Genomic DNA, 12,229 nt, shown 5'->3' with positions numbered 1-12,229 from the left:
GATATTTTGGCAATTTTTTTGGATCAGAGTGATGTATTTGTGTATTAAAATTTAAAACTAAAGTGTCATTTACGAGGTCATGTCATGCAGAGAAGTATTGTGTTTGTCCTTTTTTCCTGAAGGATCATGCCTGAACTTTTATTAGTACCTCTTTCCTCCTCATCTAAACTTAATTTTAAATGTTGAAGTTAAGCAAGGAATCATTATGGATTAGGTAAGAAAGATTTAGTTACTATTTTACCATGAACAAACTAATGATTGAGTGTTAAATAATGTGGGGTTTTTAGTTCAGAAAACACTGACTTTTTCTTATAAATGTTTATATACATTTCTAGAAAATACTAAGTTAGATTCTTTTAGCCTTAACTAAGTGAAGCTATTCTTTATCTATATTTCTATCTCAGGCATTCCTTCCCTTTGCAATTAGAGAGGCAAACTTGTATGAATGGGACATGCCAGCTGTTCTAAACAGATTATCTCTGCTTAGTACTTAAGGGAAGGGGAAAAAAAGGACAAAAGCAGCTAGGGTTGTCGCCAGTGTGCCCCTAGAGAAATTCCTTCCTGATGCCAGATTTGGTGACTACTTCAGTGTTGCCATGAAAAAGAATGCAAAAAGTGTAATGAATGCTTAACTTCAGTGATACTAATACCATTTTTTCTGGAGCGGCATAAATTCGTGCAATCCCTTTTTAGAATCATCTTTGCAGCAGAAACATTTGCTTTTCCCCATGTTTTATGGTATTTCTAAAATGGTACAGTGAGGCTGTAATTTTCTGAGTGCCAAGCTTATATCCATATTTAGATGATCTCTTTGGGTACCTGAGGTTCTAATTGAATCATATTCTACCTTAAAATTGGTGAGAGTGCAAATGCCCTGCACTTGAAGAAAATGAAATGACTTTAAAATTGCTTTCTTAGTTTAGATTAATCAATTGCACTATAATACCTTAAATTCTTCTCCTTGAAGTAAAACGTATAGGAACATCTGTGTTCCAAAGGAGGTGGGATGCACCATGCTTTGTGTGGTTTCCCTTGGTCTTTCATCATGGGGCTTCTAGGTGGAGCGGTATCCTACACTTATTTTTGTCTGCAACTGCATCATTTCCTGTAGGCTACCCTTGCTTAATTGATAATCCTTTTCTTACTGTTAGTTTGTTGAGTCTTAGCTGTGTGGTTGCCATGCAGTTATGAAATGTGTATGCCTTTGGTTCACTCACATATGATTCCATCTGCTTTTTCACAGAATATGCTGTTAATATATGTCAGTGTATTTGAATGACTTGTGCCATTGGAGGCACTAAATTAGCAGTATTTCTGAGTTAGCATCACAAGACAGTTTTGCTGCTCTGAGGCCTGAGTTATGGATGACAACTTAAAGAAATTGCTGTCATGGCCCTACAGTGTCTCAATTGTTGCTGTCATTTCCCCTGTGACTGAAGCCAGGCTGCGATTCTGCAGAAATAGGTTCTGTCCATCTTCTCTGAGGATGATTTCCTTCCTCTTTCATTATGAGCAGCAGCAGATTATTGGCATGTGTCATAATGGTATCTGAACTGAGGGTACATGTGGCTGTAGTATGATAGTCAGTGGGAGCTGTTTTCGAAGAGGGTATTCTTTCCTGCAGTAAAACTGCATTTACAGGATTTGAAGAGTAATGGCGGAAGTAATTACCTTTAGTCTATAAGCATAGTCTTAGGGATTTATTTTTGATGCTGTACAGAAAGTTTGATTCATTTGGATGGAAAGTACTTTGACAGTAGGAGCTGAATTTCCTCAAGAATCTGCTTTAAAACATTTTTAAAAAGTTGTTATTTGTAAGTTGTTGAACTGATTTCCTTAAAAATGTTCTGAAAAATCGTTCTGTTTTAGAGCTGGTACAAAACTCATTGTGGCCGTATCTGTGGAATCATGACTTCTGAGACTAAGATCAGACTTTTACTATGAGCTCAAATTACTCAGCATTATTTTTTTCCTTACCTCCTACTTCTTATTTTTAATACCTCAGAAAGGTTAAACTGTCACTAAATTTTCTGATACCACTTCTAGTAAATACCAGAGCTAGAGAGAAGCAATGAGCTTTACTGTAGTCCAGCAGTCTGTCCTTGCGATATTTTCCAATTTTCTTTCTTGAATGGATACTGGGAAAATAACTGAAAAATCAGAAAAGTAATTTAAAGTGGAAGTTGCAAGAAATCCCAGTGTGCTTGTGCCCATCAAATAAGATGAAGGAGGATGATCTCCTTCACGATTTAAAAAAGCTCCATAGAAAAATAACTTAGTGAAGACTTTTCTACTAGGCAAACAAAAGGTTGGTGAAAATTGTAATTCAAGCTGGATAAATTTAACCAGAAATAAGCTTAGAATTTGGAGCCATGGTAACCAGCCAGTGGAGCAGCTTACCAAGAGCTGCGCTAGATTCTCTTACTGGAAATTTTTAAAATTGAAATCTGATGTTTTTACTAAAAGCTCAACCATCACTTTTGGACTTGAAGCAACAGTTAACTCAGGGAATCTTAGACTATGAAGAAAGTCAAACTAGGTATTCTTATGGCCATTTATAGTGGGTTTTTTTAGGTTCTGTGAGCATAATAGTGGCAATCGTATTTATCTTTTCTGTCCTTTCCCGCTATGCAGTGGAATGTTTGAACTTACTGTACTTTTCTGTAAGATGGGAGCTATTTTCCTCCGTTTCTTTAATGAAGATCTTGTTTTGTTTGACAAACTTCTCAAACTTTCCAGTTCTGCATCTTCCTAAGAAAGCCAAATGTGAGAGGAATTGATTTCTCTCTGTGAGAAATTTAAATAGAAGTAGTGTTATTTTTTTATAGTTAATGATCATGTTAACTTTTCTCTGAAAACAGACTGATTGTTGAGAATGTATTTGTACCAGGTAAAACATTTGGTAAAATGTCTAGATTGTATTTTAGGCAGGCAGGAGCACACTTTGAGTTCACCACCTGGCTGTGAATCTTGGTAACTGCTTAGAAAACTTGTGAAGAATCATCTGAAGATGCTCATAAAGGAGTATTTTTGTACCATTTGTAGTAGTATTAGCAATGCTTTTATTTATTGTGAATGAATGAATGAACAGGGGTGTGGATATTAGGGAAGCTAATCAGTGAGCTTCATTTGCAGGTGCTCTATACATTCCCCTGGGTTTGTGGACCTTGCGGACAAGCCGTTGCCTTGTTACGATGATTAGAAGTGGTTATAGGGTACCATTAGTGAGAGGGGCAACTAATGGACTTGTGACAGATCTCTAGGTGCTCTTGTAGAGGGACTAGTCTCAGGCTATGATAATGTAAACTGTGCCTTTTGAGTCCATTTCTGTGCTTATATGAAGTCCCCTGGTCAAATGGCAGTGAGTGTCTGTAACGATACAGCAGTTTGTAAACCAAACTAAAATAGGCATAACCTGGAACAAAGGGCTCACGCAAAATGACAAAAGTACTTGGTTAGTTGCTATTTCCATTGTGCTAGAAGGTGAAAACATGGGAAAACCCGAGCCAAAGTTTTCATTACCTTACTCACATAGTTCAGAGCATGTAGTTGATAATAGCTTAAAACAGAATCTCAAAATGCAAATACCCATTTCTTTTCAGCAGAATGCATGTATGCCCTTAACCCTTGGAGCATAGATATGCAGGGAGAAAGAAGGGGAAGCTTAAGGAACTAGAAATTTTTTGTCCTCGTGTTACACCTACGCTCCCTCTAACGCACATTCAGAGTTCACCATGCAGAAGGGCAATGATTCCCTCTTGCCAGCAGTGCTGCAGGTAATCTATTGCATTAATCAGCCAGCTAGTGTGAAATGCATGGGGAGTGATTATACTATCGCACACAATACAATCAGCATGAAGCACTTGTCAAGACCAATACATCAAAGTTTAATTCAGTAATAGAATGAATTAGAGCAAAATGAAACATTCTGTTCTCCAAGAAACACAGCACCCATAGCAGGCTTTTTTTTTTTTTTTTTTTTTTCTGAAGGCTGTATAGAGAAACCAGAGTGCATTAAGGAATTGTTTTTATGAATAAAATTGCAACTTAGATCCAACTGAATACCGAGAGTACTTTTCCTTGGGGTTCTTATCGAGGAGAGAACAGCACTGAAGTGCTTTGCCTATCTTCTCTGTTCCATAAAAGCAACTGTTTAATTGGAGCATTCTCCAGTGGGACTTCTGATTATGCTTTGTTCTAACGGAGATCTCTTAGTGCCTGGAGGAGGGAGGTGGTTTTGCCAGTCATTCTGAAGGCACTTGTCCTTCGTGTTGAGAAGCAATAAATATCATATACTGCCTTCTTTGAGGTTTCCAAGTGGCTGTCCCAGTGAAAGTGCATATGTGTTTAAAAACCAGATGTAAACCACTTTAAAATCCTTTGCTGACACTTCTAATTTAAAGGGGTCATAGGTTCCATCTCCTATTATTTTTTCTATTCTGGCACTTCCAATGTTGTAAAATGATGCTTTTGTAATAGAACTGATTAGGCTCAAATGGGGCACAGTGGCAAGCGTGCAGCATTGCTGAAGCTGGTTTGTTTGCTGCACAAAGGGAGTGATCTTGATTACCTGGCTCCATTTTCTTTGGAAGGGTAGAATGCTACTAATTTGGTAGTTTATGGGGTTTTACTTTGTAAATAATAGATTTGGATTAATGGGAAGAGCAAAGAACTATCAAAGTAGATGTGCATGCATAACCTGCTTATTTTAATTTTGCAAATGAACATATTGATCTTAAGTATATTAAATGTAAAATTCCAAGGCAAAGGCCAAGTTTCAGCCACTGATTATGCTGGTATTGTAAATGAGAATATGCTGACCCTGGCTAATCTACATAGCAGTCCTGACAATATATCATAATATTTCTAAGAAAGGTAGGTTTCTTGGGAGGACTGTAATCAAACAGAATTGTAGGCTGAATCTTCACTCATGCTCAGTGTCCTAACCTCTGTTAAAGCTAGTGGTTTGGAGCTGGGTATTTATCCCCTCCACATTTACTGAGGGAAGAAGAAAATATAGTGGGATTTATGGAAACTGAGCAATGCTCAATCTCTAAGGAGAGTCTGTATACATTTCCTGCACTTCCTTTAGGTTCATGAATACATGCATAGACAGAATGTGTAATTATTACAACACCTACTTTTACAGTGACTGTATAGTTTTTAATGTTTTTCAATCTATATGTTTAAATTCTGATCAGTCTAAAGGCATGCTGTCCCTTTCTCCCCCATGAATTCAGAGGTATGGATGTCTACTGAGAAATACAAACCTACTGACATCTGCCTGTACATATAAGGAAGGCGCGCACTGTGTAGAGCTGTAAGAGAACCTATTTTTTGTGATATGAGGTGAACTAAAGATGGATTATAACTGTGCATTTTCAAAAAGAGGGCTGTTTTAACCAAAGGTCTGTTTTGGCAAAGCTGGCTTTTTCCAGGTCAAGAGGATTATTGTTGAACCAAAATAGGCAATTCCTCACTGCAATGTGACAGTTTTAATATTCCTTTGTGAAATTAATATCAAATTGCAGTCGCAGCATGACTTATCTTCCAATTATCTTCTGGGGAAAAAATTTTGCATATTGGTTGGTGATATTTTGCCGTTGTGCTGTGAAGAGTTGTACTGGGTCACACTCAAAGGATCCAAATCAGAACTTTACTTTTGGTTCAGTAGCATGTGGTTCTGGGAGAGAGTGTTTCAGTCTTCTAGGATCTAGTATGAAAAGATCTCCAATGCCTGGGGGGAAGGGGAGACAGGAGAAAGAGAGAAAACTGTCTTAGAGATAAAAATAAAATATGTAAACCCAAACATATTCATACTATATTTTTTCCTTTAATGAGATGTTTGCTTATACTGTGAGTGGTGTTGGTGACATCATTAAATCCAGACAGACCAGTAAACTTATTTGAGAATGCCAGGAACCTATTTTGGAAAGCTTCTTTTGAGTTTAAATTGTTGTGAACAGCAACTTCCAGATTGAAGTCACTAGAAATTGATTTAGATATGTTTTCCCACAAATTACAAGTAGCTGCCCTTGTTTGGTCCGTGACCCTTATCTGTAATAAGGGATAAGCATGATCAGCAGTTTGCCCATATAGGAGCCATGAGGCAGGAAAAAGAGAATCTCTGGTCTGAGGCCAGGGAAAGCCTTCAGGTGGGTGGTGACATTTAAGGGACAGCTCAGGGGGCTTCCACTGAAGCAGCATCAGAGTTAAATAGAAGGATATCCTCCAGGCTCCTTCCAGTTGGCATGTGGTAAAATCTGGGCACAAGTGAACATTTTCCTCAGACTTTCCAGTGCTAGAAGCAGGACAGGAACCAGTGAATTGAAAGAGCCAGAATAGAGCAGATGTCAGGGGTGGGGGGAAGGCGCTCGGGGAGAAGGAGGAAGAAATATGAATACAGGCAAATACACACACGCAACAACAACAACAGAAAAGACACAACAGAAACCCAAAGAGGCTGAGGAGTGTGGGGTCATTGGCATTGTGCTTCCTTCTCCCAGATGGTAGCCTTTGTAGCGCTACGGGAGCTGAGCCCGAGGCTCTTTCTGTTCCCTTCTCTTCTAGCCAGGGAGTTTTGTCTCGCGCTCCCCTTCCTGCAGGGAATCGGGCAGCCTTGAAAGCTGTGCGAGGGCCTCGAAGAGCTCAGCCGTGCCGTGCCCGCAGCTCACACTGGAGGCACTGGCAGCAGAGTGCAGTTGGGATCTATTGAAATTTTAACTGGTTTGTATGGGGTTTATAATAAATACACTTGTCCTCCTGCTTCATTTGCATAACAATAGCCTGGGTTTCTGAGACAATAGCTGCTATCAATGTGGTTGTACTTGGCATAGCTTTTCTCTTGGAAGGAAAGCAGTTTTTAAAGAATTTTGGTACTTTAGGGTATCTCTTCCCTTTGCCTCCTTTTTCATGTACTGCATGCGTAGTGGACCTTCTGGAGAAAACAAGTGAATTCCTTTGCCTCTAGTGGTGTTTCTGAGAGGCAGGAAAACGAAAGGCTACTCAGTTTGCAGGGGGCATTGTGTAATCAGTAGTGTGTGTTCTGCCTTGCTTGAATAATTTGAAATAATTATCAAATGTATTTAAAATATTTCACTTTTCCTTTGCTTCAGTCTGAAAACACTGGGAATCTGGTTACAAAGTACTGAATTGCCTTTTTTATTATTACTATTTTAATGCTGAGAGTTGCTTTGTCTCCTCAGTGCCCTCAAGTAATACTTGATTCTAAAAATAAATAAATAAATCCAAGTTAACTATTCTCCAAGGCTTTCCAGTATGCTACATCTTCTGTTTTGTTTTGCAGATTGCAAGACATATTCTTTCTGGCCTGGGCAGTGCTGAATGCATTGATGCTTAAAAATAAAAAATAATCTTTTGTAATTTGACTCTGTTTGGAGGAGGGTGAAACTTGTTGAAGAGTGTTTCTAAACAGAGTTATGTGACTTGATTTTAAAAGACATTTTAAAAACCAGTGTTGGTTTTCTACGCTCAAAGTGCAAGTTTCAGCCTCTTAAAAAAAAAAAAAAAAAAAAAAAAAGCTTGCTGTACTGTATTTAACTACAGTGCAACAATAATCTGCAGTAGCGCAGTGTCTCTCTCTGGTGTTCCACACATGTCCTCTTTTGTAGTGGTTTTCAGATTTCTTTGGTATTGCTTCCCCATTCTATGTCAATCTGAATATCTGGAGACTTACAACCTGCAGGATCAAGCTGTGTTTCCACTGGCTCCGGTGTTGTGGCATACCGACATGCTCAGTTACTTTAGGAATGAATGCAATGTGAGGTCCTATGCTATGGGTATCCATTTTGCGTTCTTACTTAGCAAAATGATACTTGAATGTGAGAATTTTACTATCTTGGATGAACCAGCTGCATTTTTATTTTATTTTATTTAGCCTGTCATGAAGATTGCATAGTTTAAGCATATTCTCTAAATCTCTTGTAGTGTATAAAGTACATTCTTAATGAGCAAATGAACTGTTGCTAAATAGCACTTTCAGATGTCTTCATGCTTCTGTCAAAGTTCATGCTGATGAAGAGACAGCTGATTTAGAGAAAAATCTTTCCATTTGAAAATTGTTGCTAGAGACCCTGATGTATTTATGCCTGCCCTGTTACGCAGTGTCAGGGAGCAGGTTCTAAAGTGATGGTATGTGTGAAATGTCAGCACAAATTAGCTTTCCCTTAGAGCTCTGTAAAGAGAAAATGTAAAACAAATTTTTCAGTGTAACCAAATTACTGAAGTAATTGCAGTAAAAATGTCTATTCCTATTAGACAGCACAAAAACAGTGCTTAGTAGGTCTCTGAAATCCAGATGTGATTGAAAATGTATTAAATGATGAGCAGTATTTCTGCTGGGTTTTGAGCATGTATATATGTGTACAAAATACGTGTTTTACTAATGCACTTATTTGATTTCTGTAATGCGAAGCTGGAAAATATGTAGTTCTTTTTCTTAGAAAACAACATTTACCTCGGGTGCAAAACTAAAAGAAAAGCTAGGGTAATTTCCTGCTGTAACTGTGTGCAAGTCCTTGTTTGCTTTTGACTGATATTCCTGTCTGATGAGCCATACATTGTGAAGACCTACTTACTGCCTTTTGGTTGAGAAAGTTGGCTTGGTGCAGTCTTCCAACTACTTCCAACTGGCCACATTATCTCCAAGATGCAAAGTCAGGAATTCAGTCTACCTGCTATCAGGCTTATGTGGGAAACAAACAGAGTAGCTTTTGAGGGGAGAAAAAATATTGCAGTATAGAAGTTTGAAATTAGTCATTGGCTGCTGCATTTTTAATAGAAAACATAATTTAGCAATTTTTTTAAAATCAGGTGCTCTGTGGATGTGTATAGTCTTAAATCCCCACTGCAAGTTGGAGCAGAAGGCCAGTTGGCTAAAACAGCTGAAAAAATGGAACAGTGTGGATGTTTGTCCCTGGGAAGATGGAAACCATGGAAACGAGCTGCCCAATTTAACCAATGCTTTGCCTCAGGGTGCAAATGCTAACCAAGGTGAGCCTAAACATATGCACTGACTGCAACGTATACTATAACCTCTATCTTATGTACTCTAGCCTTGCAGAATTCAACACACTTTCCTGGGACAAGTAACTTTCTTGTTGAGGATTGACCAGCCAAGTGTCAGTTTATTTTCACTAATACTATCCTTGCAGAAAGAACAAATAGATTTTTGTGCTGGGGCTGCAGTGTTTTCAAAGCAAGTATTTGTGTTTAGTTAGGTCTTCTAACTTTTCACTTAGTCCTTCTAAATATTTGTTGCATGAAAATCAGATGTCCTTGAAGTATGTCATGTAAAAGCCTGTTGTTTCTTTGCTTGAGCTATAATCTTATATCCCTTCCGGTGTCGGGGTTTTCATTTTGTTTGCAGTTACAAAGCCTTTGATACCTATTTAAAGAGATCTTTTGCAACTGAATTAAATTGGGTGTGTGAGAAACTAAAGCAGCTATCTGTGGGCTGCACTCTGCGGTTTGCAGTCTGCACTGCCAGGTGTGTGTGGTGGGTTGCAGAGGCAGTACTCTGCCTTCTTGGAGGAGGTGTCTCTTCTTACTCAATATCATGCTCTTTCTAATCTAAAATGTGATTACCAAATCTGACGGAAGCCCTGTCCAGTACTCTTTGAGCAACAGTTGCTACTTTGCTAGCTGGGCAAGATGCAGAATATTTAACTGGAAAAAAACCCTTATAGCAATAATATTTTGATACACATTTCATACAATTACGATAAAATTAAACGCTTGTGGGATGTGGCAGATTTGGGCTTACAAAGGTTTTTCCTTATTTCTTTTTCTTGGAAAATTACCTCGGAAGGGAATAGTTAGACTTAGTTCCTTTTTAAATCTCACAGCTAGCTGGGGACAGAAGTTCGTTCAGCATGTAACTCCCTGCAGAGGTGCTTTTCTGTCTGGATCTCTTGATGTTCAGCCCAACCTGGGCAGGCTAGCGGCAGCTCTGACATGTCATCTCAACGTCCATAGACAGGGCCATGTCAGCAGACTGCTTTTGCCATAGGAAGATGTCCAATGGGGATTATGTTAGCTCCATGGCTTTAGTACATCCTTTTCTTTGCAGTATTTATATGTGTTTATGACACAAAATTATACCAGTGCTCAAAGTTGATGTTACTTCTCAAAGAAAGCAAATACAAGTCCCTCAAATAGTGTTTGCTCATTCTAGCAGCTGTGGGTCTGAGCTCTGGATCTGAGAAGGAGAGAAGTTGGGAGCGTTTAAGTAGCTGTGTGCTGTATACTTTCTAATTTATTTTTTAGGGACGTTCTGTACACACTGTTGAATGTCCTTCATCTTTAGCTGTTCCCTTTGCAAAGTCCTGTTTAGTATTAGTCTTACTGTTTTGTAGATCTGTCTTTCTGAATGCAAAGTGAATGGCGCACACTTCGTCTGATCTGCTTGGTAATAGGATGTGAAATGTCATCTGCAGCCTGCTCCTTGCAGAGGGGGGCAAGGCAGGCTACCATCGGTTGGGGGCTGATGAATAGGCAGAAGACAAGAATACTGTGAATGACTTATTCACATATGAATGAGTAAAAGCTGATGCAGCTTTCTGAACTTGTGAAAATGACAGATTCATCGAACAGGCCACATCGGACGGTGTTCACTCGAGCCATTGAGGCGTGCGATCTTCACTGGCAGGACAGCCACTTACAGCACATTATCAGCAGTGACCTATACACCAACTACTGTTACCATGACGACACTGAAAACTCGCTCTTTGACTCTCACGGGTGGCCCCTCTGGCATGGTAAGTGGCTAAACCGGAAAGACGTTTCCATGACTTGCTGCTTTGTTCTGTTTCTATGGTATTATTTTGGGGGGATGGTGGGGAGATGAATGAAAAGCCTGGCAAAAAGAACAGAGGCTCCCTTCAAATGCTGGTTCAGAAGTAGTCCTTTAAGTCTCTTTTGCATAGTTTTAAAAACAAAAAAAAACAAACAAAAAAGCCCTTTTGAGTAACCTAGCAAAACAGGCCATTGCAGACACGGAAGCATTGCTATTCCTCAATTATTTTTTCCATTTTAGAACATGTTCCTACAGCCTGTGCAAGGGTGGATGCATTACGATCTCATGGATACCCAAGAGAAGCACTGAGGCTAGCAATAGCTATTGTTAATACACTAAGAAGGCAGCAGCAGAAACAGCTGGAAATGTTCCGGGCTCAGAAGAAAGGTAAATGTGGGGAAGAGAGACGGGCAAAGCACAGCATAAGGTGTCAGTAACACTAAATTGGAACTTTGCAGGAGAAAACTATTTTTGAAACTAAAGTAAAGGAGCTGACTATAACTCTTCATTACAAGTGATTGTAACGGTAAGGTAACATTCTGGATGTCAGAGGTTTTCTTTTAGTTGGGTTGTGAGCTCTCCAGGGCGAGGGCTCTATTCTGCTGTCTGTGGTACATCTAACATGATTAGGCCTTTATCCCAATCAGGGTTTTTGGTTACACAGTGTAAATATGCCTCCTGTGTAATTTGTAAGCTGTTAGATAGAGCTTTGTATTTGGCATGTCAGGTATTTAAAATCATTTTTTCTTCTCAAGTAAAATTTAGCTGAGCTGTGTATTTCTGAGATGGTTGACATTGAGGGTGATACCGAGGCAAAGTCTGCACCACAGAAATGCATCAAATTTGGTAGTTTGTTCCAAGAGAGTCTCTTACGATATTAATAATTTTACTGTTTCTGCAGTTGGATGCGTTGGATTGACTACACTGAAAAGGGGGGTTTGAAATACTGTTGTTTTATAAGATGTCCTGTGTTCATCCTTCCATGAGCATTACCCCTGTTTTCTGAAGGAATATTCTGCTTTGGATATAGTTTCTATGCCTGTCCACAATAATCCCACATTGAACTTTGTCGTAAGTTTGAGGTAGCGAAGGGAGAAAGGGTTGGCTTTGTGTTTAAAGAAAGAACATAGGAAAGGATTAATGATATTCTCAACTACTGCAAGAACACCTTAATTCTAATTTTATTTTAGATCTTGGTTGCTACTCTTAGCCATGTATATCCTCATGCATTGTAAGCAGAAATCGTGGGCAGTGTGCAGTCATGCATGTAAATATTTGAAGTGTATGTGGAGGTGCTTTCATAAAAAAGGGCATCTAGAAGTATGAGTGAAGACAAGGTAGACACCTGATTAAAAAGAAAGCAGCTGGCAGTTCCTCTGTGCCTCCATTTTTGTTTCCCAGCACCCAAAGTAC

The 12,229-nt window shown here is 39.0% G+C and overlaps 1 protein-coding gene across 2 annotated transcripts in view; it reads left to right on the top strand.

Moving 5' to 3' along the window:
* LOC112995750 (zinc finger SWIM domain-containing protein 6) overlaps positions 1 to 12,229 on the top strand; it is a 115,100-nt gene that overhangs the window by 79,235 nt on the left and 23,636 nt on the right. For both annotated transcript variants that reach the window (XM_064500711.1, XM_064500712.1), the window contains exons 5-7: positions 8,833 to 9,012; positions 10,602 to 10,778; positions 11,057 to 11,203. In XM_064500711.1, coding sequence (XP_064356781.1) covers positions 8,833 to 9,012; positions 10,602 to 10,778; positions 11,057 to 11,203 — 504 coding nt within the window. The remainder of the gene's footprint in view (positions 1 to 8,832; positions 9,013 to 10,601; positions 10,779 to 11,056; positions 11,204 to 12,229) is intronic.

The sequence above is a fragment of the Dromaius novaehollandiae genome, chromosome W (assembly GCF_036370855.1).
Source record: "Dromaius novaehollandiae isolate bDroNov1 chromosome W, bDroNov1.hap1, whole genome shotgun sequence".
Lineage (NCBI taxonomy): Eukaryota > Metazoa > Chordata > Aves > Casuariiformes > Dromaiidae > Dromaius > Dromaius novaehollandiae.
This window is presented reverse-complemented; position numbering and strand designations above follow the sequence as displayed.